This window comes from Saimiri boliviensis, chromosome 13 (assembly GCF_048565385.1).
Source record: "Saimiri boliviensis isolate mSaiBol1 chromosome 13, mSaiBol1.pri, whole genome shotgun sequence".
Lineage (NCBI taxonomy): Eukaryota > Metazoa > Chordata > Mammalia > Primates > Cebidae > Saimiri > Saimiri boliviensis.
The window spans coordinates 90,902,766-90,929,173 of NC_133461.1; the positions used below are offsets into that span (position 1 = coordinate 90,902,766).

General features: G+C 33.6%; 1 protein-coding gene across 6 annotated transcripts in view; it reads left to right on the top strand.

Annotated features, from left to right (window-relative positions):
* Positions 1-26,408, top strand: part of TUSC3 (tumor suppressor candidate 3) — a 208,936-nt gene that overhangs the window by 43,340 nt on the left and 139,188 nt on the right. For all 6 annotated transcript variants that reach the window (XR_012513225.1, XM_039461087.2, XM_003935553.4 and 3 more), the window contains exon 2: positions 25,551-25,720. Coding sequence is in view for 5 of the 6 variants with exons in the window: in XM_039461087.2 (XP_039317021.1) it covers positions 25,551-25,720 (170 nt within the window). In the remaining variant the exon portion in view is untranslated. The remainder of the gene's footprint in view (positions 1-25,550; positions 25,721-26,408) is intronic.

The following is a 26,408-nucleotide window of genomic DNA, read 5'->3' on the forward strand; positions in this document are numbered from 1 at the left end:
GCACTTGTTCTGTGTCCTAGCATTAATATTTTCAAATTGTTTTTCACATGAGTTTGTTCTTTCTCAGTTCAACATAAATAATTGCGTTGAGCATCAAGTTATTTCTTCATGACTTTCTGCTTGAATAAATCTGGTTGAAAGCAGAGTTTGGAGAGCATAATATCAATTGGGATTTTATGTGATCTCTGTCATTATCTAGAACCTTAACTCTTCCCTGTCCTCATACTCCATCCAGATGTTTATTAATACATTGAAAGTTTTTCTTCTAGTTTTTCTTGTTCTATACATATTTTTGCATGATACTTTACCATTAAAAATAGCATACCTTTTTGTTTCGAGTAGATTTAGATTTCACAGCAAAATTGAGAGGCAAGTATAGAGATTTTTTATATATCCCTTGCTTCCACACATGCATTGCCTCCATCATTATCAGTATTCCTACCAATGTGGTACCTTTGTTACAATTCATGAACCTACATTGATAAATCACAATTACCCAAAGTCTATAGTTTATGTTAGGATTCATTCTTGGTGGTGTTTATTCTATGGGTTTGGATAAATGTATAATGAAGTGTATCCATCATTATAATGGATAATGCCCTAAAACTCCTGTGTATCTCACTTTTTCATCCCTCCTCCTTCCTCAGTCTCCAACCTCTGTCAACCACAGATCATTTTACTGTCTTCATAGTTTTGCCTTTTCCAGAATGTCATATAGTTAGCCTTTTTTAGATTGGCCTCTTCCACTTAGTAATATACATTTACGTTTTCTCTGTTTTTTCATGATTTGATGGCTAATTTCTTTCTAGCACTGAAAAATCTGTTGTCTGGATGTACCAGTTTATTTACACATTCACTTACTAAAGGATGTCTTGGTTGCTTCTGAGTTTTGGCACTTATGAATAAAGGTGCTATCAACACCTATTTACAGATTTTTGTGTGGACATAGTGTTCCATTCCTTTTGGGTAGGTCCCAAGGAATGCATTTGCTGGATCAAGTGGTTAAAATTCTAGTAATTTTATAAGAAACTGCCAAACTATTTTCCAAAGTGTCTGTACCATTTTGGATTCTTGCTAGCAGTGAATGAGAGTTTCTGCTGCTACACATCCTCTCTAGCGGTTGATGTTGTCAGTGTCCTGGATTTTGTCATTCTAATAGGTTTATAGTTCTCTTAATTTGCATCTCCCTGATGACATGTGATATGGAACATATTTTTATGTGCTGGTTTGTCATTCGTATGTCCACTAGGGTGAGATGTCTCTTAAGGTCTTCAGCCTGTTTTAAAATTGGGTTGTTTTGTTCTTATTGATGAGATTAAAGAGTTGTTTGTATATTTTTGCAACAGCTATTTATCAGATGTATCTTTGGCAAATTGTTTCTCCCAGTTTGTGGCTTGTCTTCTCATTTCTTTGACGATTTCTTTTGGAGAGCAGCAGTTTTAAATTTTAATCAATTTTAATGAAGTATAGCCTATTATTTCTCTCATGGATACTGTCTTTAGTATATCTAAAATGTTATCTCCATACCCAGTTATCTAGGTTTTCTTTTATGCTGTCTTCTAGTAGTTTTATAGTTTTGCATTTCACCTTTAGGTCTGATTCATGTTGAGTTAACTTTTGTGAAGGGTGTAAAGTCTAGATTCATTTTTTTGCATATAGATATCCCGTGTTCTAGCAGCATTTGTTGAGATTATCTTTGGTCCATTTTATTGCCTTTGTTTTTTTTGGTCAAAGATCAGTTGGCTATGTCAGTCTGTCTTGGCCCTCTGTTCTGTTCTATTGATCTATTTGTTCTTTTGCTAATACCACACTGTCTTAATTATTGTAACTTTATAGTGTATCTTGGGGTTGGAGGTTGGGAAGTATCCTCTAAGCTTGTTCTTCTCCTTAAATGTTGGTTGGCTATACTGGCTCTTTTACATTGCTAAATAAACTTTGTCTTTCATCACTTATGAGTTCCAGGAGGTTTCTTGTTGATTCTTTGAATTTTCTACAAGACCATCTTGCCATCTGCAGACAAAGACAGTTTTATTTCTTCTTTCCTAATCTGTATACCCTTTATTTCATTTTCTTGGCTTACTGCATTAGCCAGGAATTCTAGTATGATGTTGAAAATAAGTGGTAGAGGAGACATGGCCAATGCTTTTTAAAACAAAACAAGAATTATTTTGTAAGCATTTGTTTGTCTTATAAAATTCTAACTTATTTTCTAAATATATTTTCTATTAGAAAACTATAGTCAGTCTATGGAAGACCATTTGACAGTAGGGAGAATAATGACCTTTGTAATGAGAACAAAGTAAAATAATATTGTGGTAGTAATAGTAATTAAGAAAAATGTTGAATACTGAATTAGAATAAAAAATCGAGATGCTTACATTTAAGGACAAACAGATTTGAGTAGGATGTCAGTAGGCTTAGAGAATATGAACATAATCCTAACCCACTTTAAGGAATTATAGTTGGGCAGTGATTTTTAGTTTATCTCTTCCTTGATAGTTTTTTGTTGTTATTGTGACTATTAAGTTTGTTAGGCAAATAGAACATACTGTTTTATTCTCGTTTGCTTTGTCTTAATGGGTTACAGATTTTTAAATTGGATGTGAGATGGAGAAGAGGGATAAACATACATGAATGTTTGAGTAAGTGACTCAGTAATTGTTACATGAAGTGTGAGGTAGTGTTTTGCCATGTAAGTTAAAAATTAAAACTACTCTCTTCTTGAACCCTCTCAACCAACAGTTCAGCTACTGCCTATGGATTTTAAACTTTTAAATATTTATTTTGTTAGTATTGTTGATCTTGTGTGTAAAGGAATTTTATTCTTGGTAGACTGGTTAAATGTACTATCAGTGTAAAATTGCTTAATAACAATAGAAATGTTGAACCCAAATTGCATAATAATAATAGCAGTTATACATACTGAGAGCCAATGTGTACAGATACTGTGCTAAATACTTTGTATTTAGTGGAAATAGCATTTTTTTTCTCAGAAATACACAGGTTCACTGAAATCAAGAGAAGTAATTCAGAGTGCAAGCTATAACACTACAGAACTTTAAAATATGAATTAACTTTCTGAAAGGTCAGCAGATTTGTTATAGTATCCATAGATAGGTAGCAAGCTTAAAGTGAGTCTGTTACCTAAAAGACTATGAGGAGGATGAGTTCTTATTTCTGAAGACTGTTATTTTAACAGGCAGTATTTGAATTTACTTATCATGGCTGTGTAATTTATATTTGTCAGTCTATAAAATGCATTGACTCCTCCCCCTTGCCTATTAAAAAACATTTCTTCAAACTATTCTGTTACTAGTGTGCACCTATAGTAGAGATATAAGGCCTAAGTGTGTAAAGCAACAAGTTTATAGTTTGAATGGATTTAGGGAGAGATACAGGCACACTGAATAAGAAAGGCTGAAGTAGTGTCTCCCTTCTAGTGGCAAAGCCTGGCAACCCAAGACATTAGAGGAAAACTAAGATGCCCTTCTTTGGAGAATTTTTTTCTTATTTTACAAATTAATAAGTGGAGGCCACACAGCTGATCAGGGGTAGAAACTAGGTCACTTCCATAATAATTTGTATTTAAATTTGTTACCTTTTTCTTAAGTTCTTTATCTATTTATAAAATCTATTCTGTAGCAATATGGGCATTGCTTTAATATTAGATTCAAGGTAAATCTTAGGAAGTAAGTAAAGAAATGTATTATGTATAGTGATGATAGCTTAATGTAATGAATGATATTGATTACGAGCTTACCTGAGTTTCTGAAATAATGATGGGTTTTGAGATTTTGTGAGTTGCTTTGTACCAGTCTTTATGGATATATTTGTGTTGTGTGTATATATTATATAAGAATATATTCATATAATATTGTGGTTACTTATATTGTACTTTTTTAGTTCCTAGAATTAACTGGCATGCAGAACTAGCATTTATTTGTACCTTATGATTTGTATCAATTGAGCATCCCTAATCTAAAACTATGTCTGAAATCTGAAATGCCCTTAAACCCAAAGCTTTTTGAGCACTGACATGTTGCTCAAAGGAAATGCTAATTGAAGCATTCTGGATTTCAGATTTTAAAAATAGGGATGCTCAGTCAGTAGCCATCCTGAAAATATTCTGAAGTCTGAAAAAAGTCTTAAATTCAAAATGCGTCTGTTCCCAAGCATTTCGGGTAAGGATACTCAGTCTATATATAGGACTTTGCTTATGAATACATCTGTTTTCTTATTGCCTGTTCTCCATGTAGAATTACTTAATTTTTGTGGATTTGAGCAGAGAATATATGATTAAAGTTTGATTTGTCTGAACAAAACTTCCATCATGAATTTTTATACAGTTACAGGAAAAATATTAAATAGGTTTTATTTCCCCACAGTTTATCAAATGGGCTGTACTTTTTACACCTTACTTGTGGAAAGTATTATTGTGTTTATTTAGAGGTAGTTTCTCTTGGTGGAAGGAGGAAGTAATGCAGTAGTTGGAGATAAGTAACATGGGGTTTGCAGTCAGATGGGCACAAGTACCTATCTTTGTGATATTGTGCAAATTGCCTAATCTTGTTGACTGGAGTTGTAGTAGTTGCTCTTTTTTTGAGTTGTGAAGATTAAAATGTGTGTGTGTGTGTATCTATATGTATGTATATGTGTATATGTATACGTTGGCTATTTTTATCACTTACTATTGTATTTGTTTTATACAAAGAAAACAGGAATTGAAAGTGATCCATGGAAAAGTAAAATTAGATTATTACTTTGACATAAATAAAAAATACAAACCTAAATGTAAATAACAGTTTAATGTTAGTAGATTAGGAGAATATTTTATAATCTCAAGATAGGGGAGGTCTTTTGAAGTAAGAATCAGAGAAGTACAAGTTATAAATAAATGGAGTCAGTTGGACCACATTAAAAACAAAAGTCTGTGTAACAAAAGAGCCCGTAAGTAAATTGATATGTCAAGTCCAAGGCAGAAGATACCATAGTTGCCACACATATAGTTAATTACTAATACTTTACGAGTTATTTACCAGTAAAGAACAACTACAAATTAATAAGAAAACACAACCCAATTGAAAAATATATAATCTTGGCAGAGTTTATCACAGGACCCTGAATGGTTAATAAACAATATATGTATAAGGTCATTAATAATCATGGATATGAAAATTAGAAGAATATTGAGGAGCTATCTGTTATTTACCAGCCTGGCAAAAGAATGTAAAAAGTCTGACAGTGTTACTGTTGATAAGTATGTGGGAAAATGAGAACCCATATGTTCCTGGTAGGAGTTAGTCTCAAAAAAAACAGTTTGGCAATATCTTACGATTGGTTAGTAAGTTTTTGTATTCCATGGGCATATTTGACAGTCTGGTGAATGAAGCCTGTGCACTTCTTTGCAGAAAATTTTTTTAAATACATAAAGTATATAGGATTATAAAAGTCATACTGAAATATTATCAAAATACAAAAATATGATATAGTAATATTTTTATGAAAAGTTTATAACAGTCTAGTGACAGGTCTGATAACCATTACAGTTTCAGAATGGTGATGAACATGAACTATATCTTGAGCTATCAGCAACAAATAGAATAGGAAAATACCTGCAATTTCTGTGGTTTACCCAGTCACAGGTACTGCTAATTCTGTTTTTTTTTTTGTTTGTTTTTTTGCCACCACTTACAATTGAAATGTTACATTTTAGAGACTTACGTAAATGAGGATATTCACTCCCTTTTCAAGTTTATCAGCTCCTTGAGTTAGAATCATAGAACTTAAAGATGCCAGTTTAAGAACCTTTTTAGAGTGATTTTTACTCTTGAACAATGCTAATGAGAAATCTTATGTGACCATTATTAAGAGAAATGGAAAAATGTAATATATTAGTGTGTTGGGGTGCCCTGCAGCAATGGAATTGAATAACTTACCTATAAGCATCAATATGCAGAGGATTTTAAAAAGTATGAATTAAAAGTTTTGGTAGGATATTGAGAAAGAATATTATGCAAATTAAAGACATATATAACATTCTATTGTATAGTTTGTGATTTTATGTATCCATTTATGTGTGTGTCTTTACACACAAAAAGATTTTGGAAAAATGGTATTTCTAGTTTACTCAGTGGAAGAGAGGAGAGTAAGATGGGATAAAGGAATTTGGATGCATCCGTAGTATTTTAATTATTTATGTTAAGAAATATACAGATTGCAAACAAACAGACCTTATTTGATGATAATTGTCATTCATGGTACATGGGTGTTTGTTTTGTTATTATTTATACTTTTTTGTATTAAAGTAGCTCCTCAAATTTTCAAAATAATAGTTAAGAAAATATTTTCTTGTAATTACTGTAAATAAATATTTTAATAAAAACAGAAATGGCACCGAGATAGATTATCAGTTGCAGAGGGGATTAACTTTGTCATTTGGTTTAGGTACATATGGGTTACTCAGGTACGTAATTACAGAATTGATTATTTTCAAGTTAATGCAAAGTCTTGCTTGCATTTTGCTTTTCTGTTTAGAATGTCAAAGTAAGCCTTTGAACAGTGGTTGATATTTATAGTACCAGAATGTAAAATCCCTGAATATGGTTAGGACTGTAGTACTCTGCAGTGACTTAATAACCCTAAATTTTTTTTCATTTTTGGCATTTTTATCACCAGAGAATCTCAAAACTTTATCTTACAGGACCCAGGAAAATGGTTTTATTTGTTGGGCTTATATTGGTTTCTTGTATCTCTTTTTCTCTAATGGTTCACTAAATTAGATTTGAAATATCTGGGATTGCTTTCTTCAGTTCCTTGGTAAAGAGATACATAAAACTTCGGTTATTCTAGAAGTTCTGATACTCCGGGTTTTTACTGAAATGAACTAAGGTGTTAGTCAATAAAGATGAATGTAGTAGTGACTGTGGGAGTTAGGATATAATGAAACATCCTCATTTTCTCAAACAGCAGCCTGACCCCAAGTGTGAAGTAAGCATAGCTTCCAAAAGAGTGGAATCAATCAATAGATGGGAAGATTAGTATAGGAACAGCAAGGAAGCACAGAGTAATTAATGCCATTACCTGGCTTTGTTTTATATTTTTTCCTAGAGTAATCAAAATTACTCACCTTTTAGCTACTTTTTTTTTGGCTATCTCTTTTATTGTTTATTTCTAACTGACAATAACTGTTGTTCTGTTTATAAATCAATACAGGTAAAAATTTCAAATCATATAGAAATTTATAAAGTAAAAATAAACATAACCATTAATCTTCTCCTCTGGAATGAAACCATTATCTATTTGCTGCGCAATTGACCCTTGAACAACACGTATATGAACTGCATGGATCTATTTATACACATTTTTTTCAAATCAGAATGTTGGAAAATTTTTTGGAGATTTGTGACAACTTGAAAAAATTCTCAGATGAACTGCATTGTCTAGAAATACCAAAAAAAAAAAAAAAAGTATGTCATGAGGGCATAAAATATATGTAGATACTACTCTGTTTTCATCATTTACTACCGCAAAATCACACGTATCTATTATAAAAAGGTTGAAACTTATCAAAACCTAGACACACAGTTGCAAATCTGGCATTGCACTCAGTTACAAATCTGGCATCACTTGCAATTGAGAGAAATGTAAACTAACATAAGGTTGCAGTATTAAATCAGAACTGCATAAAATTAACTGTAATACATAATATGCTACTGTCACCACTTTGCAGCCGCGTTCTTTTGCTGTTGGGGTGAGCTTAAGTGTTCCAATATCCACTTAAAATGTTTTATGACATTGATCATCTCCATGTGAGCATTCATCCCTTCAGTGAATTGCATATTGCAGTGAAAAGTGATCTCCTGAGGTTCTCCCGTATTTTTCATTCTGTTTAGTGTAATACTGTAAATCTTGAATAACACCATGGGACCCATACAGAGTGCCACTAGTGATGCTGGAAGTGCTCCCAAGCAGCAGACAAAAGTCAGGACATTACAAGAAAAAGTTAAATTGCTGGGTAGATACCACAGATTGAGATCTGTAACTGTGGTTGCTGCCATTTTAAACGATTCATCTTGTAAGCAGGTGACATAAACTTACAGGCTGAGTGAATACAGTACAGTACTATAGATATATTTTGTCTTATGATTTTTTAAATAACATCTTTTTCTATCTTTATTGTAAGAATATTATATATAATAAAGGTACAAAATATGTGTTAATTGACTATGCTATTGGTAAGGCTTCTGTTCAACACTAAGTCTATTTTTTGGGGGTCAAAACTTACATGTGATTTTTGACTGTGTGGGTGCCCCTAACCTTCCCATTATTCTGTATTATTTCAGATATTTAGTATGTATGTAAAAAAGTTAGTGAATAGATACACATAAATTATGGATATTCTTGTAGGTAAATCTGTTTTACCTTGTTAAATAACTATAATATTGTCTTGTTTCATACCATATTATGAGTTAATCAAATTCCTCTTTGTAGGCATAACTATTATATCCAAATATTTGGAGTTATAAACAGTATGTCAGTGAATATCCTTTTAAATATACATGTGTACTTTGTCTGATTATTTCTTTAGGATAAGTTCCTAGAAATGGCAATGCTGAACTAAGGAAACACACATTTAAAACTTCTTACGTATTACAAATGTGACTTCTTGAAAGATGTTACCAATGCATAGCAATATTGTATCCCTTGATGTAGTTTTAACTTACGTTTTCTAGTGTTATTTTTAATAAAACACATTTTTGTATATGTGTAACAAAGTACAGTGTTTTCTTAAATTTTTATCTAGTTAATATTAGTATTAAACACAATATCTTATGTACAGACTACCTGCAAGTTTGAGTAGTAAGGTTTTACCCTGGGCTGTTCTCTCTGATCATAATTGGAAATGCTTTAAAAAGGATATTTCTCCTGCCATAAATGATTGGGGGAGAGTGTCTGAACCAAGGAAAAGTGTGGACCAGGAGAGAGCTGTGTTAATTCTTATTTCTGTATTTTCAGTATGCTTATTCATTAATTATAGAAATACTTATTTAGTGAGGCAGGCACTGAGCTGGTCACTGGGGATACATTGATGATAAAGACAGTTCTGATCTCTCAAGAGTTTATAATTTAGTGATAGAAACTTTTAAGTCACTTAAAACAGGCAGCTGCTTTAGAAACTACAGTTATAACACATTTGTAAAGTGTGTTTACAGTTTACAAACATTTGTAAAATATTATAACAAAGCAAAATAGAAACAAAGATGAGAAAAAGTTTTATTAAAACATTTCACCACCGAGAAGCAATTATCATTAAGTAAAATTTACTTTTCCTCTAACTTTTCGTTACGAACTTTTCAAACATATAGGTAAGTTGAGAAAATTTTACAATGTATACCCAAATATGTACTACCTAGATTACACAATTAACAATATACAGTGCTTGCTTTATTGCAAATCCATCTTACCTATCAGCAATCAGCCTATATTTTTAAATGCATTTTAAAGTAAGCAGGAGATGAGTGTCCTTCCTTCAATATGTATAACATGAACTGTTGTTGTAAACAGCACTGTGTTTCAGTGAAACCCGTATTTATTGACTATATGCTGTAAAAAAAATGTGGAAATTTTGTACTCTTACATTTCCTTCCTACTTCTCTTTCCCATCAGCAAATGTTTGATAAATTACTTTGTCTAGTTATTGAATGTAATGTAAGTGTCATATATTGAATGCCCATATAGTTTACTCAAACTGGAATATTTTTCAGAGACTAAGGGGGTGCTATTGATAACTGTGCAGCGATGTAGCAAGTGCAATTTGGGGTTTCCTCAGCAAACCAGAATGATGAGAATGTCTATAACTATAAATGCTAGAGTTTATTCTTGGTTTTACATTTAAATGTATTTACATTTAATTAGCACTATGTTCAACACTTAGTCTTTTACGATTGCCTAATTCCTGAGTTGTTGATTTTGATTCACCTCTTGGCTGAATTTTATCCATAGCTTCTCTTTTCCTGAGCTCCTTATTTTGATTCAGTTCTTGGTTGTATGTTATCCTCAAGAAGTTGTTCTCTTTTCCATATGGTCTCATGTATACTGAATTCCTTAATTTTTTTGCTTGCTTTGTTACCTTATATTTTATTGGTGTTCTTTGTAAACAGTAAATTCCAGTATAAAATAGTTGTTTATTCTTTGGGAATAAATAGAACAATAGTAGGGAAATCCCAGGGCTAGGGGTGAGCCTAGACTCTTATCTCTAATATGAGGCAAAGTCTTCTACATGAAGTGCAATGTAAGAAGTTTCTTCAGAGATTTTTACCTTTGTATACTAAAGTGGTTTGGTTCTGTGTCCCCATTCAAAGCTCATCTTGAATTGTAATTCCCATGTGTCAAGGGAGAAAACTGATGGGAGGTGATTGGCTTAGGGGAGTGGTTTCCTCCATGCTATTCTTGTGATACTGTGTGAGTCTTAAGAGATCTGATGGTTTTAAAGTGACAGTTTTTCCTGTGCTTGTACTTCACTTCTTTTGCCTGCTGCCATGTGAGATGTGACAGCTTCCCCTTCCACCATGATTGTAAGTTCCCTGAGGCCTCCCCAGCCATGCCTAACTGTGAGTCAATTAAACCTCTTTCCTTTACAAATTACCCCGTCTTGAATATTTGTTTATAGCAGTGCAAAAACTGACAAACACCTATACCTTTTATACAAAATAACCAAAAGAAATCTTTCATTCTGCCCCAATAAACGACTTGCTCTTGCCATTTGGAAGAAACTTGGTAGACTAAACACTGTTTCAGTTGATGAAAAACAAGCATTGGAAATTTTTTAAAGTACATTTAAAGCTTTGCTCCTGGCTTATTTTCTTTTGGATTCTATTTAATTTTTCTTAGTTTTAACAATGTAAGCATTACATATTTTACTGACTGATTTGTGGGAATCAAGAATAAACTTGCTGAAAAAAAATGTCAGTTCTGCAATTTATGAGTAGTCATGGTTTTGTTTTCCCACATTCTGTTAGTAAAAATTTTTTCAGCTGTGGCACATAATATATGGCTATTAATAGTAAAGAGTTACACACAATGGTTTCTAAAGCAGAGCAAGATAATTTTATGATACAATGTATTATTACAGTAGGGTACCTGCTATACTCATTTACACTGGTAATGGTCATCTTGCCTGTATCTGTGTTCCCAAGAGAGGCAGGCCAGATGGCAGTGTACAGCTGGAGGTAGATTTTCCTCTCTGCTTTTAACAGCTGCCCTCATTTCTTATATCTGGTACTTGTTTTAAGATGAGATATTTATTTATAAATGAATGTCCAACAGAAGGATATGAAATGAAAGAGTTCAAGATAAATGATGACAGAAGCTAATGCAATGGTGGAAAAAAAATGGGATGCTCATTTGACCAATTCTGTGACTGTCATTGATTAAAATGACTTCATATTTTGATTCTTCAGAGAAAATATCATGGCTCCCATTATAATGATACTGTTATTGTCTCTTGACAGTAGGGTATTTTACTTAAGCAATTTTATGGTGAAAAATTGCCAGGAGGAAGACAACACATTAAAAAAAAAACACCTGATTTTACTGTACATTAAAAATAAAACAGTAACTCTCAAAACTAAAAGGCCATTTTCAATTTGCATGACTTTATCAAGGAACAGATACACTTCTGTGATACTAATATATTAGTAGGAATATAGTACCTTCTGTCTTTTCATTTACTGTTATGATAGAATGTTTTTACTAGTCACTGACCACATTTCATGTTAGTCTCTAATATTTTATTGAATTATTATGTTCTTTATTTCCTAGCTGTTTTTATTTTTGTTGCTGTTAATCACATAACTGTGTTTATACGTTTTAACTATTTTTCTTTTGAATATCAAGAAAGGTGTGATGAATAAATTAGGATAATCAGTTTAATGTAATTTGTATCATTTTTTTTTGAGGGACTTTACATTTTAGGCATGGTATTTAGTGTATCTTGAGATTCATAAAATTACAATAAATTCATTGATCCAACTTTGGTTTACTACAAGTATCAAATGGAAAATATTTCAATATACTGTATGATGTTTTCTTTGATAAAATTAAGGTATAGCAACATCTAACATTATAATTCTTAAAATTCTAACTGCCAGGGAATAATTAAGTTTCTCATGGAGAGGCTATTATGATATTTTCAATGTAGAATTTAATATTGATGTGTTTATGTGAATTTACTACTTCCTTTATTAATTTATATGAATCAGGAAATCCTAGCAGACTTAAAATTTGTATAGAAATATCAATTTAACATTTGGCAACAGTTATTCTTAAGTTCTTAAGGTTGTATTGATAAGTGACATATATATGAAAGTTTTAGAAACAGTTGTTACTTCAAAATATTCTTTCTTGCTTATGAACCAGAGAACAGAGCAAAGAGACTGGCAAATTAAAGCAAGCCCTCTTAAAAAAGTGACATTTGAATAGGACTACTATGTTACCAATTTCTATATTAGAGTGAAAAAGTTTTACAAATTTTCCATTCATTCAGCAGAGGTATAGAGAGACCTTGAGGGCCCTCTCTATTAAAAAAAATTTTACTTAATTGAATATGGTAGTACCATCAACTGAAAGCTTCTTTTTCAAGAAAAGTGTGATGTCAGAGTAACCTAATTTTTCCATTTCTCATTGGATAACTTTACACAAACAAAAGACCTTTAGGATATGCCAGAGGTGGAATTGGTTTGGGATTTTATAGTATTTCTTTCTTTAATTTTATAGTGCTCTATATCAGATACATTAAAGAACTTTCAGTATAATTTATTTAGTGTATTTTGATGCTCTCACTTTTTTACTTTTGGAAGTAATGATAATTGTTTTCTGATCAACTGTTGATTACATTTTCTCTAGAGATACCATGATTCGCTGAGTTTAACTGATTAACTTACTGGAATTTTTGCTTTCTTTATGACATTGCTCTATGCACTTTATATTTTTGACTGAAATGGACTATTTGTTTTATTTATTGTATAGTGCATTGTGGTCTTCTGAGCGCCTTCAAAGATGCTGGTGGTCTTTAGTGAACAATCAGTTTATAATGTAGATGAGGTGGTATAGTACTTAATCTCTAATTTTTTGGTTTCTAGAAGTATTAATTTCCCTCTTTATATTTTTAAATCTGAGAAGTATGACATAATAAGACATAGGAATATGGATTTTTAAGATCAAATTTCAGACATGGAAGATAACTTTTCTACTAAATGCAAAAATCTGGCTGCTCATGCTTAGTTTATCATTGGGTTTTGATTGAACTCCTTAAATACTAAAGTCTTGAAAAGTAAAGGCTTCTTTTCCTCTCATAGGCTCCAGTAAAAATATGAGAACAGAAAGGGTCATGAAATTGTTTCTGTGTGTTACCAGTTGATAACTTCATCACGTTCCTCTTACTTCAGATCTACATGCTATGAATTACTATAAGCAAGTTATATTATGGCTGTTTTGATGATTATCTGCTACTCAGATAGCAAGTATCCGAATAAGTGCTATATAGGTGACTGGTAAACAAACACTTGAATAGGTGTCCCTTTGGCAGAGGCATCTTGGTTAAAGACATGAGACTACATATCTTTCCTTGGTACATCTGGTCATCATTAGAATGTTCCTAGGGATAAAATGTTGAAACTAACAAAAAAAAGTGACTAGGCCAGGTGTGATGGCTCACGCCTGTTATCCCAGCACTTTGGGAGGCCAAGGTGGGCAAATTATCTGAGTTTGGGAGATCACGACCAGCCTGGGCAATGGGGTGAAATCCCATTTCTACTAAAAAAAAAAAAAAAAAAAATAGCCAGGCGTGGCAACTTGTGCCTGTAGTCCCAGCTACTTGTGAGGCTGAGGCAGGAGAATTGCTTCAACCCAGGAGGTGCAGGTTGCAGTGAGCTGAGATTGCACCACTGCACTCCAGCCTGGATGACAGAGTGAGACTCCATCTCAAAAAAAAAAAAAAAAAGAAAGGCGTAAAAAATGTTAGAGTAGTGAGCTCTTACTCTATTTAAGCTTCACTTTGGAATGAACCATCTTATTACATATTGTTCAATGCAGTCTATTATTTTTTGTATTTTTGGTTATAAATTGGTTATAGTAAGATGTGAATTGAGAAAAAATTGGGTAATGTCATAATTTGGAGATTGGTACATAGATTATGCCAGTTTGTATTATAGTGAATTGCTATAAAGTTAAGCTTTCATAAAATAGTAAGATAAAAATATAAGAAGGAAATAATATAAAAAGGAATGGGCATCTGAAGTTAATATGACTGATTTTATTAACTTCATTAATAGATATGACCTACTAACCTTTTTTTATAAAGTAACAAGGATGGAGATTTTTTTTTTTTTTTTAAGATTCTAAGTTACAAATTTCTTTTTCCTTTTCTGATGTGATAAATTTATGGCATCTTTGTCTCTGTATCCCATCCTTGCATCAGTAACAGAGAAAGCCAACTGTTCACCCACTCTTTACTGATAGGACCAGTGTAGGCTTCAGAATCTTCTGCATTGAATTTAAAGTAGCCACAGAACTGTTGACACACTGATGTTTACTGTGAACATCAGTTAATGTTCACAGAAGCAATATATTGTTTACTATCTCTTCCTGGTTTGACACTAAGCCATTTACTTAACAGCAAAGCTACAACCATCAGACATCAATATAAGCCGTATTTTATAAATACATATATATGACATATATATAATATATATGTGTGTGTGTGTATATACATGTACACTTTTTAGTGCTAGAGCTTATTTGCCTTAAGGCCTTGAAAGTAGGCTCTGTCTTCTCTCATATTCCCCAGATTTGGCACAATGTGTCTTCTCATGTAGCATGTATTTTACAGTGCTTTTTTTTTTTTTTTTAAATTAACACAGTGCTTCCCTTGTAATAAATGCTCAGAAATATTAGATAACTCTGAGATTGAAGGTAGTAATGATATTTTTAAAAATTCTCACTGCAGATATTTTTTTAGCACCCTCATCTGTGTTGTTGATAGATCATGACCTGAAGAGAAGGAAAAGAAATTTAAGTGTCTTATCATTTGTAAGATGCTATGCTAAGAGTTTTCCATACATCAGCCCATGTAACTTTACCAACATCTTTGTGTTGGTAAATTTGAATTTTATAGATGAAGAAACACTCAGAGAAATAACAGGGTCAAATCATTTTACATATACATGCAGAGTTACTGTTTGAATTTAAGCCTTCAAATCCTTTGTCTATGTAAAATTAAATGTATACTTACATGGTTTAGCCGTGTCTCCACCCAAATCTCACCTTGAATTTTGATAATCCCCGCATGTCAAGAGTGGACAAGGTGGAGATAATTGAATCATGAGGGCAGTTTCCCCCATACTGTTCTTGTGGTAGTGAATAAGTCTCATGAGATGTGATGCTTTTATAAAGGGGAGGTTCCCTGTTCATGCTATCTCTTGCCTGCTGCCTTGTAAGATGTCGCTTTGCTGTTCCTTGTCTTCTGCCACGATTGTGAGGTCTCCCCAGCCATGTGGAACTGTGAGTCCATTGAACCTCGTTTCTTTATAAATTACCCAGGCTCAGGTATGTCTTTGTTAGCAGTGTGAAAACAGATTAATAGAAACACTGATAGTATTACATCAGTTTTTGTAAGTTTTCTCGCCTCCCTTAACTACAGAACATTCCCTTTAAGCATGAACTTTTTTGACCCAAGCTGTATTCTTCACTGGGAATAGGGAGCAGAGACTCGTGAGCATAATTCTCTTCAGAAGGCCAAAAGGGACACCTGAACAGAGAAGTTTGAATTAAGCCTTTGAGATCTGCTTTAGAGATTCATTCGTTTTCCCTGTGTTATCTCCCATGTGTACAGGAAATGTACATTTGCTAAGCTTCCGTTGTTTTGTTAATTTTCTTTTTTTGTTGGGGTGGGGGTCTGAGTTAAGAACTGTGAAGGCCTCATAGGCTGGTGTTGAACAATGAGAACACATGGACACAAGGAGGGGAGCACTACACGCTGGGGTCCGTTGGGGGGAAATGGGGGAGGGATGGGGAGGTGGGGAGGTGGGAAGAGGTAGCATGGGGAGAAATGACAGATACAGGTGAGGGGAAGGAAGGCAGCAAACCACACTGCCATGTGTGTACCTATGCAACAATCTTGCACGTTCTTCACATGTACCCCCAAACCTAAAATGCAATTAAAAAAAAAAAAACTGTGAAGGAAAGGAGAGAAAATTATTTTTTTCTACCCGGCAAGACTTTTGAGAATTTTCAGATTATTTAGTACCAAAGTTAAAGTTTCTGAGAAAACTAAGCATTTTCACTGCATTAGCTCAAACATGTATTATTTTTATTAAAGTTTTTGTTTTTTTTTAATCACCTCATGGAAGCACTGAGTCTATGAGGACAAGCAGAGTATAACTAATCTAGGCTGAGATGGGGCTCTTTAGTGTTGGATGACGCTCACTTAGGCCCAACTAGTCTGTATGTAGGTATGTTTTACATTTCTTGACATACACTCATTTAAGCGTACAATTAAATGATTTTCAGTAACTAGTGAGTGGTACAGCCATTGCTATTTTTAGAACGTTTTATCTCTCCAATAAGATATTCATGCCTGTTTACAGTTAATCCCTATTCTTACCTCCAGGCCCAGAAAACTGCTTATCTACTTCTTATCTTTATAAATCTGCCTTTCCAGACACTTTATGTAAATGGAAGAATACAATGTGTAGTCTCTTGTGTCTGGCTTCTTTCCATGAGTACAGTGTTTCAGAGGTTTATCCATGTCGTAGCAGTTATCATAATATTGCTGCTTTTTATTTCCCAGCAGTATTCCATTGTGTGGACATACCACATTTTGTTTATCAATTCAACAGTTGATAGACAGTTGGGTTTTCATGACATTTAAATTTAAAATCATGCTTGTAGAAATTTATAAATTGCTTTGGATGTACTAGTTTGTGAAATGCCAGATTATTATTATTTTTTGCTAAGGATATAGTTATGTAATAGTTTAATACATGAAACAGACTCCTTGGGTTAGAACTGAAATTTCCAATTACTCTTTATATGTCTTGAAAGTATAGAAGTACAGCTATTCAGGGCATTATTAAAGAGAGCAAAACAGCCGGGCGCAGTGGCTCAAGCTTGTAATCCCAGCACTTTGGGAGGCCGAGGTGGGTCGATCACGAGGTCAAGAGATCGAGACCATCCTGGTCAACATGGTGAAACCCCATCTCTACTAAAAATACAAAAAATTAGCTGGGCATGGTGGCACATGCGAAATCCCAGCTACTCAGGAGGCTGAGGCAGGAGAATTGCTTGAACCCAGGAGGCAGAGGGTGCGGTGAGCCGAGATCGCGCCATTGCGCTCCAGCCTGGGTAACAAGAGTGAAACTCCGTCTCAAAAAAAAAAAGAGAGCAAAACAAAATTCTAACAAGGATGTATAGTAAAGGGAACTCTTATATACTGTTGGTGGGAATGTGAATTAGTACAGCCATTATGGAAAACAGTATAGAGATTTCTTTAAAAACTAAAACTAGAACAACCATACTGTTGAGCAGTCCCACTGATAGGTATTTATCCAAAGGAAAGGAAATCAGCATATCGAAGAAATATCTGTACTCTTACCTTTACTGAAGCATTATTCCCAATACGCAAGATGTGGAATCAACGTAAGTTTCTGTCAGCAGATGAATGGATAACAAAAATGTGGTATATACACAATGGAATGCTATTCAGCTTTAAGAAGGAATGAAATCCTGGCATTCACAGCATCATAGATGAGCTTAGAGGACATTGTGTTAAATGAAATAAGCCAGGCACAAAAAGACAAACATCACATGTTTTCACTCATATGGAAGCTAAAAAGAAACCAAAAACCAGACTGAGCTCACAAAAGTAGAGAGTAGAATTGCGGTTATTAGAGGACAGGGAAAATAGGCAGAGTGGGGAGGATAGAAAGAGGTCATTTAGCCACAAAATTAGAGTTAGATAAGGATGAATAAGTTATAATATTCTGTAGCAGTATAGGATGAATATAGTTGACACTAATTTATTACATATGTTCATAAAGCGAGAGGAGAGGATTTCAGATGTTTGCAGCACAAGGAAATGATGAATGTTCGGGGTGATAAATATTCTAATTACCCTAATTTAAATCATTACACATTGTATAACATATAGAAATATCCTTCTATACCCATAAATATGTGTAATTATTATGTGTCACTAAAATGGAAAAAAGATAGTACAGGATGTTTATACATTAAAGTAGTATAAAATACTGGAAAACATAAGTACTGAAATGAAAAAATAAAGAGAGGCTGGTTAGTGGATATAAACATGTGGTTAGATAGAAGGAATAAGTTCCACAGTTGAATCACTTGAACTTCTGAACTCAGGTGATCCTCTGGTCTCAGCCTCTTGGATAGCTAGGACTACATGCATACACCATGAAGGTTGGCTAGTTTTTTTGTTTGTTTTTTTTTTTTTTAATTGTAGAGTTGGGGCATCACTACACTGCAGCACGGGCTGGTGAAGGAGTAAGTTCTAATAGTTGATAACAGAGTAGGAAAGTAGAATAAGAGTTGATAATTTAGTGTGGTATAGGAATAGGTTCAGAAGTGAAGACTCCAAAAGAAAAAAAGTAGAGATCTGGATGTTTTTGCTTTTTTCAATAGTGACTTTCTATTTCAGAAGTTTATAGTGACATGTATTTTTTATATAAAATTTACTCCTAGAAATTTGCATATTATATATGTGTTTTAGAATATCAGGTTGGGTACAGTGGCTCACACCTGTAATCCCAGCACTTTGGGAGGCCAAGGCAGGTGGATCACCTGGTCAGGAGTTGGAGACCAGCCTGGCCAACATGGCAAAACCCTGTCTCTACTAAAAATATAAAAATTACTAATGCCAGGAGTGATGGTGGTGGTGCATGCCTGTAATCCCAGCTACTCACAAGGCTGAGGTAGGAGAATCGCTTGAACCTGGAGGTGGAGGTTACAGTGAGCTGAGGTAGTACCACTGTACTCCAGCCTGGTTGACAGAGCGAGGCTCCATCTCAGAAAAAAAAAAATTAATCGTTTTATTGATTTTAAAATAAAATATAAATATGTTAAAACTACCAAGCTCAGTTGGAAATATTTTTGTTCTGGCTGTGCTGTGGGTGGCGGGAAGGGGAGAGTGCTGTAACTATCCTTGGGGGCTCAGACCTCCAGACTTCATGGGCAAGAGCCATGAGACTCCTGGGCTCTGCCGTTGCTGGCATGTCTGAGTTTTTAGGTGCCACTGCATTCCCCTCATCCAAATGTTGATGCCCAAGTCAGAAGCAGGTTGCAGCATTCCTTGCCCAGCCACAGGCCAAGCACAGAGCCGCAGTGGGTGCTGAATCTGGGCCAGTAGCGTGAGACGGGAGTAGCCTGCAGGGCCCACAGGGCAGAACAAGCCTAGCTCCAAGCCCAGAGCCCATTGAAGCCTGAGCAGAGGCGCTGCCTGCCACAGAGATTTCTGGTTAAGAAAGTGGCACCGAAAGAATCCTGTGTAATCAGCAAACAGGGAGGAAATATATGTACACTAATCCACTCATTCATACACGTCTATGTTTGTTTCTGTATCTGTCTGCAAAATATCTGAAAAAATCTGAAAAAATTATATGATACATGTGTAATTTTGTATACACATAAAATCTTATATATATAAATACATACATATATACACACGCACACGCACACGCGCACACACACACACACACACACACACACACACATTTTCCCCCCATTTTTAAAAGCCACAGGTTAATGTGGATGCCTCCAACTCCTATCCAATGTCACAAGATTCATTCGGGCCCTCCCCCTTTCCTTATTTGTGAGTTCTTTTCTGACAGTGACATACCTTTTCAGACTGTGATACAAAGTCAGATGTATTTATTCATTCAACTGTAGTATACTCATAAAGTAACAGAAGTGATAATACATACCCTTACGAGAAACAAAAATAAGTATGTTATTCGTGTACAGTTTTTTTTTTTCTACTTGGCTTTAAGAATATCCAGTCAAATACTGTTTTACAAAGTTATGTTAGTAATGCAGTTGGGTTCACTTGTTACAGTTTTGTTTTCATTTTGGAACCATCCTCCCAACCCAGGTTGATCAGTTAAAAAACATACATGGCAAAAATCATTTTTGTGTTGTCTACTGTTGTGTTGGTTAAAGACAGGGATACGTTCTGAGAAATGTGTTATGTGGAAGCATCATGGAGTATACTTACAAACCTAGATGGTACAGTCTACTACACACCTAGTATAGCTCCAGAGGTAAAAAGCTGTGCACCGTGGTCCTCTACTAAATACTGTAGGCAGTTGTAACACAGTAATCAGTGTTTTTGTATCTACATGTCAAAATATAGAAATGGTATGGTAAAAATACGGTATAAAAGATGAAAAATGGTCCACCTGTCTAGGGCACTCTCCATGAATGGAGCTTTTAGGCCTGAAAGTTGCTCTGGGTGAATGTTTTACTTTTTTACTTTGTAAACTTTTAGATTTTTTTTGACGTTTTGATTCTTGTAATAAACTGTTAGCTTAAAATAAAAATATATTTTCATGTCCTTATTCTGTAAGCTTTTTTCTAATTTTTAAAAACTTCTTATAGTTTATTGTTAGAAACTAAGACACACACACATTAGCCTTGTCTAATCCTGACTACACAGGGTCAGGATTGTCAACATCACTCTCTTCCACTTCCATATCTTGTCCCGCTGGGAGGTCTTCAGGTGCGATAACACACATGAAACTGTCACCTCCTAGGATAACATCCTCCTCTGGATACCTCATAAAGGACCTGCGTGGTCCTTTAAAATTAAGTCAATTTATAGTTAACTTAAAAAAAAAAATAAGCAGAAGGAGTACAGTCTAAAGATAAAAAGTATAGTATAGTAAATACATAAAGCCAGTAGCAAAAGTTGTTTATGATCAAGTATTGTATACTGTACATAATTGCATATGCTGTATTTTTACATGTTAGGTTTGTTTACACCAGCATCACCACAAACACAGGAGTAATGCAGTGTGCTGCAGTGTTACCATGGCTACCCATCATCATTAGGCAATAAGAATTTTTCAGACCCATTGTAATCTTATGGGACCATCTTCATATATGGAGTCTGTTGTTGACTGATTAATGTCACTGTGTGCCACATGACTGTATTTCTGTGGGTTTTGACAAATGCACACTCATGGCTCCATTACTATTCATGAGTCAGAACACTTCCATTACCCTATATGCTCTGTTTTGGAAGAAATTATTAAAAGTTGTTTGATACTTACAAATCAAATAAAGTTTTTGTGTATTTTGCTGATATTCTAGGTTAGTTAAAGGGAGAAATGTGTTTCAATAATCAGGTAGTTAGGATACTAAGAGAAGAGAAGAGAGATTTCAGTTCTTCCTTTCACTATGATTTGATATTTATTGTTATTCCAGAACATGGATTTGTTTTTCCCGCTTTTAAATAAATGATATTTTCCATATAATAGATTGAGACTTTTTAAAGAGAAATAATTCACAAAATGTAATCAAATACAGCATATGCTTTTAAAATGCTACTTTTCTCAGTTCTCATTGCTCTCTGTTCTTCCTTGTTCACCCCATAAGCAAAAAGAAAAACAATTTAGAAGTGACAAAATTTTGTCCTACTATTGTTTTAGTATTGATTAGTCTGGAAGGAGTTTTATGCCACATATTTTTATCTCTCATGTAGGACAGATTATGGGTAGATCTAGGATAAAAGACATGAGATATAATTAGTAAGAAAAAGAATTCTAGCATTTGGAATTGTGAAAAATGGCTCAATTTTGCCAGAAATAACAGTGCAAGGCTGAGGCATGAGAATCATTTGAACTCCACCTCGAGGTGGAGGTTGTGGTTTGCTGAGATTGAGCCCTTGTATGCCAGCCTGGGTGACAGAAGGATGCTGTTGCAGAAAACAAACAAAAAAACAAACTGCAAATTGAAATACCATTTTCACCTGCTGACTTGGAAGAGTGAGTGCCTATGTCTGTCTATACCATAAAGAGATACAGAAAATGAATAGAATGAATACCCCAATCTGGTAAGGGCATACTGAATCTCACACTCGTATATTAATGAACTGCAGATAGCGTTAGAATTTCACACTGATACAGTATTTGTAAGGAAAGTATAGTCACAGTAATGAAAAACACCAATTTGTCAAACTGATGCAAAATTATGGGACTAATAGGCATTTTCTTTAAAAATTTTTTCCAGAATATTTGTGATGGGAAAATTACATATAGTTGGAATTCTACATTTTTCAAGACATGATTGTGTAAAAGTTATATTTTGTTTTGATTTTTTAATATTAAACATGACTGTGTACCCTGAAATCTGTAGCACAGTGGTTTTCAATATTTTAAAAAATGAAATATTTATATTTGCCTAATTCTGAAGGAATATAGTAACTGTATGGTAACTAGAAGTGTACTACGAAAAGGATTTCAGTTAAGCCAAGTAATGAGTATTCATTCTTGTGTTTTGTTTGTTTTTTAAAGACACGTGTAACTTAACCTAGTCCCTTGTTACTTAAATAAGAAATATTCCTCTCTGAGAAATTTTCATTCGTGATTAGGGTTGTAAATGAGGTTCGTATTACCTTGAAGATGATAAGCATGGGAAATAGGAGTACCAGACTCAGGAGTCTTATTTCTTTAGCATCCATGAAACTATGGCTAGCTTATTTGATAACTTAAAAGTGAAATCTTTGACCCTTTATAGTTATTTACTATTTTCATAGATACATTTTTGTTATAAATGGGATTTTAAAATAAGAACAGTAAGATTATTGTAGAAATTCACAGAGTAATAAAAGAGTGTGTGTGATGTGTGTCTGTGTGAGAGTGTATTGTCCATGTATTTAATAAGAAAAGTATGCCAAAACACTTAGGTAACTCATAGGTAAGTAACTTTCTTAGAGCAATTCCCTTCTGCTCTCTTTAGTGGATTACCCTGCTTGATTCCCATTCATTTCATAGAGGGTCACAGTCTCTAAATATTTAAAATATTAGTATTTTATTTATATAGTTTTTATCTTACTTTAAAATGTTTTCAAGGCTCAAAAGAATTTACATAGTAAATTGGTTCATTGTGTATATTGGTAAATACAGAAGAGTTTAAATCTTGCTAAATGTATAACAGTTTTCTGTAAGGCAGATACTATTACGCTTAACATGGAAAATAACCTCACTTTGCTTTTCAGAATCAAAAGTAAGAACACTTAGTAAAAGTTCTTCTGTGTCATTTTCAACTTTGGGTGTATTGATGAGGCAGAGAAATAAGTTTTCATTTTAAGTTTAATAAGATTATTTTACTTTGGAAATGTATTATGTGTATATATATATAAAATACATAAAATATATGTAAAAATATATAATACATGTAAAATACATTTCCAAAGTTATACATATAAAACTGACTGCAAATATATATATATATACATATATACACATATATATGTATATATATGTATTTGCACATTTAGTTATATATACACTATACATATATATACACGTGTATATATTTATATATACGTATATACGTATATATACACGTGTATATATACGCATATATACACATATACACATGTATATATATGTATAGTATATATATAACAATGCAACATATGTGTGTGTATGTATGTATGTATGGGTGTGTGTATATATATGTATATGACTAAATGCAAAATAACCTTACTTTGCTTTTCAGAATTAAAAGTAAGAAAAATTAGTAAAAGTCCTTCTATATCATTTTCAACTGTTTTGGGTATATTGATGAGGCAGAGAAATAAGTTTTCATTTTCAGTTTAATAAGCTTATTATTTTACTTTGGAAATGTATTATATGTATATGTAATATACATACATAAAATATATGTAAAAATATATAATACATAGAGTACATGAAGTACATTTCCGAAGTTATATATAACTCAGACTGCAAATATATGTATATGTATAACTAAATGCAAGTAATTTGTTTGTTTTGAGGTTAAGATCAATTTCAGTTTATGCCCTTTGGTTGTGTCAAAATTGTGTCTTTCAAAAAACAAACACAGCCAAGTCATTAGCTATAATTTTTCTTTTTCATACAGTTAGCGTGCATGCTTATCTGTTCTCTCTCTACCGATTACTATGCTCTTTTTCCAGAACTTTCCTTCCCTTCCTCCCTTTTCTTTCCATTTATCTTTTTTCCTTGTTTAGGTGGGTGCAAAGCACTGCAGCAAGTCTTTTACCTTCACTCAGAGTAAGATATCTACCTACTCTTCTCTCTTCTTCATGTATATGTGCCCAGTCTTTCTGAGTCACTTTTACTTTTTCACTTGAGAGGGCAAAGAGTTTACTTTTCTCTCTGATTTCTAGAGTAGTAGAACTTGGTTAAATGGCACAATTCAAGCCTCTCTCTCCTGACCACTGATGACTTGCTTGGTTTTCAATGGCAGGGAATTTCTTTCTTTCTTTCTTTCTTTCTTTCTTTCTTTCTTTCTTTCTTTCTTTCTTTCTTTCTTTTTTAAGGAATTCAGCATTGTAGAGTTGTTAACTTCTCAGACTTGAGTTTAAGTAAAATGAATGATCTTAAAGATAAGAGCCTTGTTTTATCTTTTTGTAGAGACAGGGTCTTACTATGTTGCCCAAGCTGATCTTGAATTCCTTGGGCTCAAGTGATCCTCCCACCTTGGCTTCCCAAAGTGCTAGGTGTTACAGGTGTGAGCCACCATGCCCAGCGATTAGAGCCTGCTATACAGAAACTACAATGCTGTCTCCTCCCAAACCTCTCTAGGAACAGAATATTACTAGTAGCTCAGCTCCACCTGTGCTGTCTCCCAGTCTCTATGCTTCCCAGAGTAGCCACCATACTAACTTTTACTACAGTAATCAGTTTTTCCTATTTTTGACTTTAATATAAGTAGAATCATATAACACTCTTTTGTGTATAGTTTCAGTGTTGTATTTGTGGGGGTGATTGTGAGCCTGTAGTTTTTATTGGTTTGTTTTCCTTTTGCTGTGATGCTTGGCTAGAGTAGAGCAATTATTATTTTGTTTTACTGGGCTTCCCCTTTCTTTGTCCATTGGGGATAGCAAGAGCTTACTTGAGCCTTTTTTTTTTCTTCTGTCTGTCGCCGTTGGTGTTCTTGGATTGCTCACTTCTCTAGCAACTGGTTTGGGATATATAAGGCCAAAAAACCCTGAATATTAGGAAAATAAGTCTTTTCTACCTTTCTCGGGGCAGAAATATGGTTTCACTTGTATCTTTTTTATAAACTTGGATATCATTAGGAAAAAAGAAAAAAACATTTTATACATTTATGATCAATTAACAATGAAGATATTCACCAAAGCAAGGTCTTTTAACAGAAGTTAATTTGGGGTAAAATATAATCTCATGCAATTTTGTTGATACGAAATTCAGATGAAAGGACTTTCACTCTTAGTAAATGTAAATTTCTCTGTTTACTTGCAGAATCTTCTAGCTGAAAAAGTAGAGCAGCTGATGGAATGGAGTTCCAGACGCTCAATTTTCAGAATGAATGGTGATAAATTCCGAAAATTTATAAAGGCACCACCTCGGAACTATTCCATGATTGTTATGTTCACTGCTCTTCAGCCTCAGCGGCAGTGTTCTGTGTGCAGGTAATTTACGTCTTTAAGAAATACTAAAAACAATTATCCATGGCTTACATACGTATTTTTTATGTTTAAGATATATATAAGATAATTTAACAGTTGTTTAATAGTCACATATAAGCATGCATTTAAAATAAGCTGAAAAATCAGTGTATTTTAGAAAATGATATGGAGAGGCTAATATTCTTTTATTGTGGGCAAGTAAAATATTTATTGACCAGTTGCACATATAATCATAAAACTGTTTTTTCATCTTTATATTCTGCAGATTGCCCTGTAGGTCACTCAGTTAGAGCTATGGTTAATGAAGTAGCCCCCTTAAATATATTCTGTTTTAAATTTTTAATTGAGAGTACTCACTTTTACCTAGGGTAGCCCGTTTAATTTTTGATACTGCCAGTGAGTAGAAATTTCTTTCTATGCTATGGAAGTAAACAGTAAATGAATGAAGTATTTGTCAGGAGGAGCAAATTAAAGAAAGCTTTGGCCAAGTATACATACTTGGCCAAAAGTATACAGCAAATACCTTTTTAAATAAAAATTTTTATTTTGAGGTTAATTTTAGGCACACATCTTTTATCCAGTTTCCTCCATTGGTAACCTGATGTAAAAGTATAGTACAAATTCACAAGCAGGGTATTGGCATTGATAAAGAAAATTGTGGGAGAGTTCTATTACTGTAGGAATACTTCTT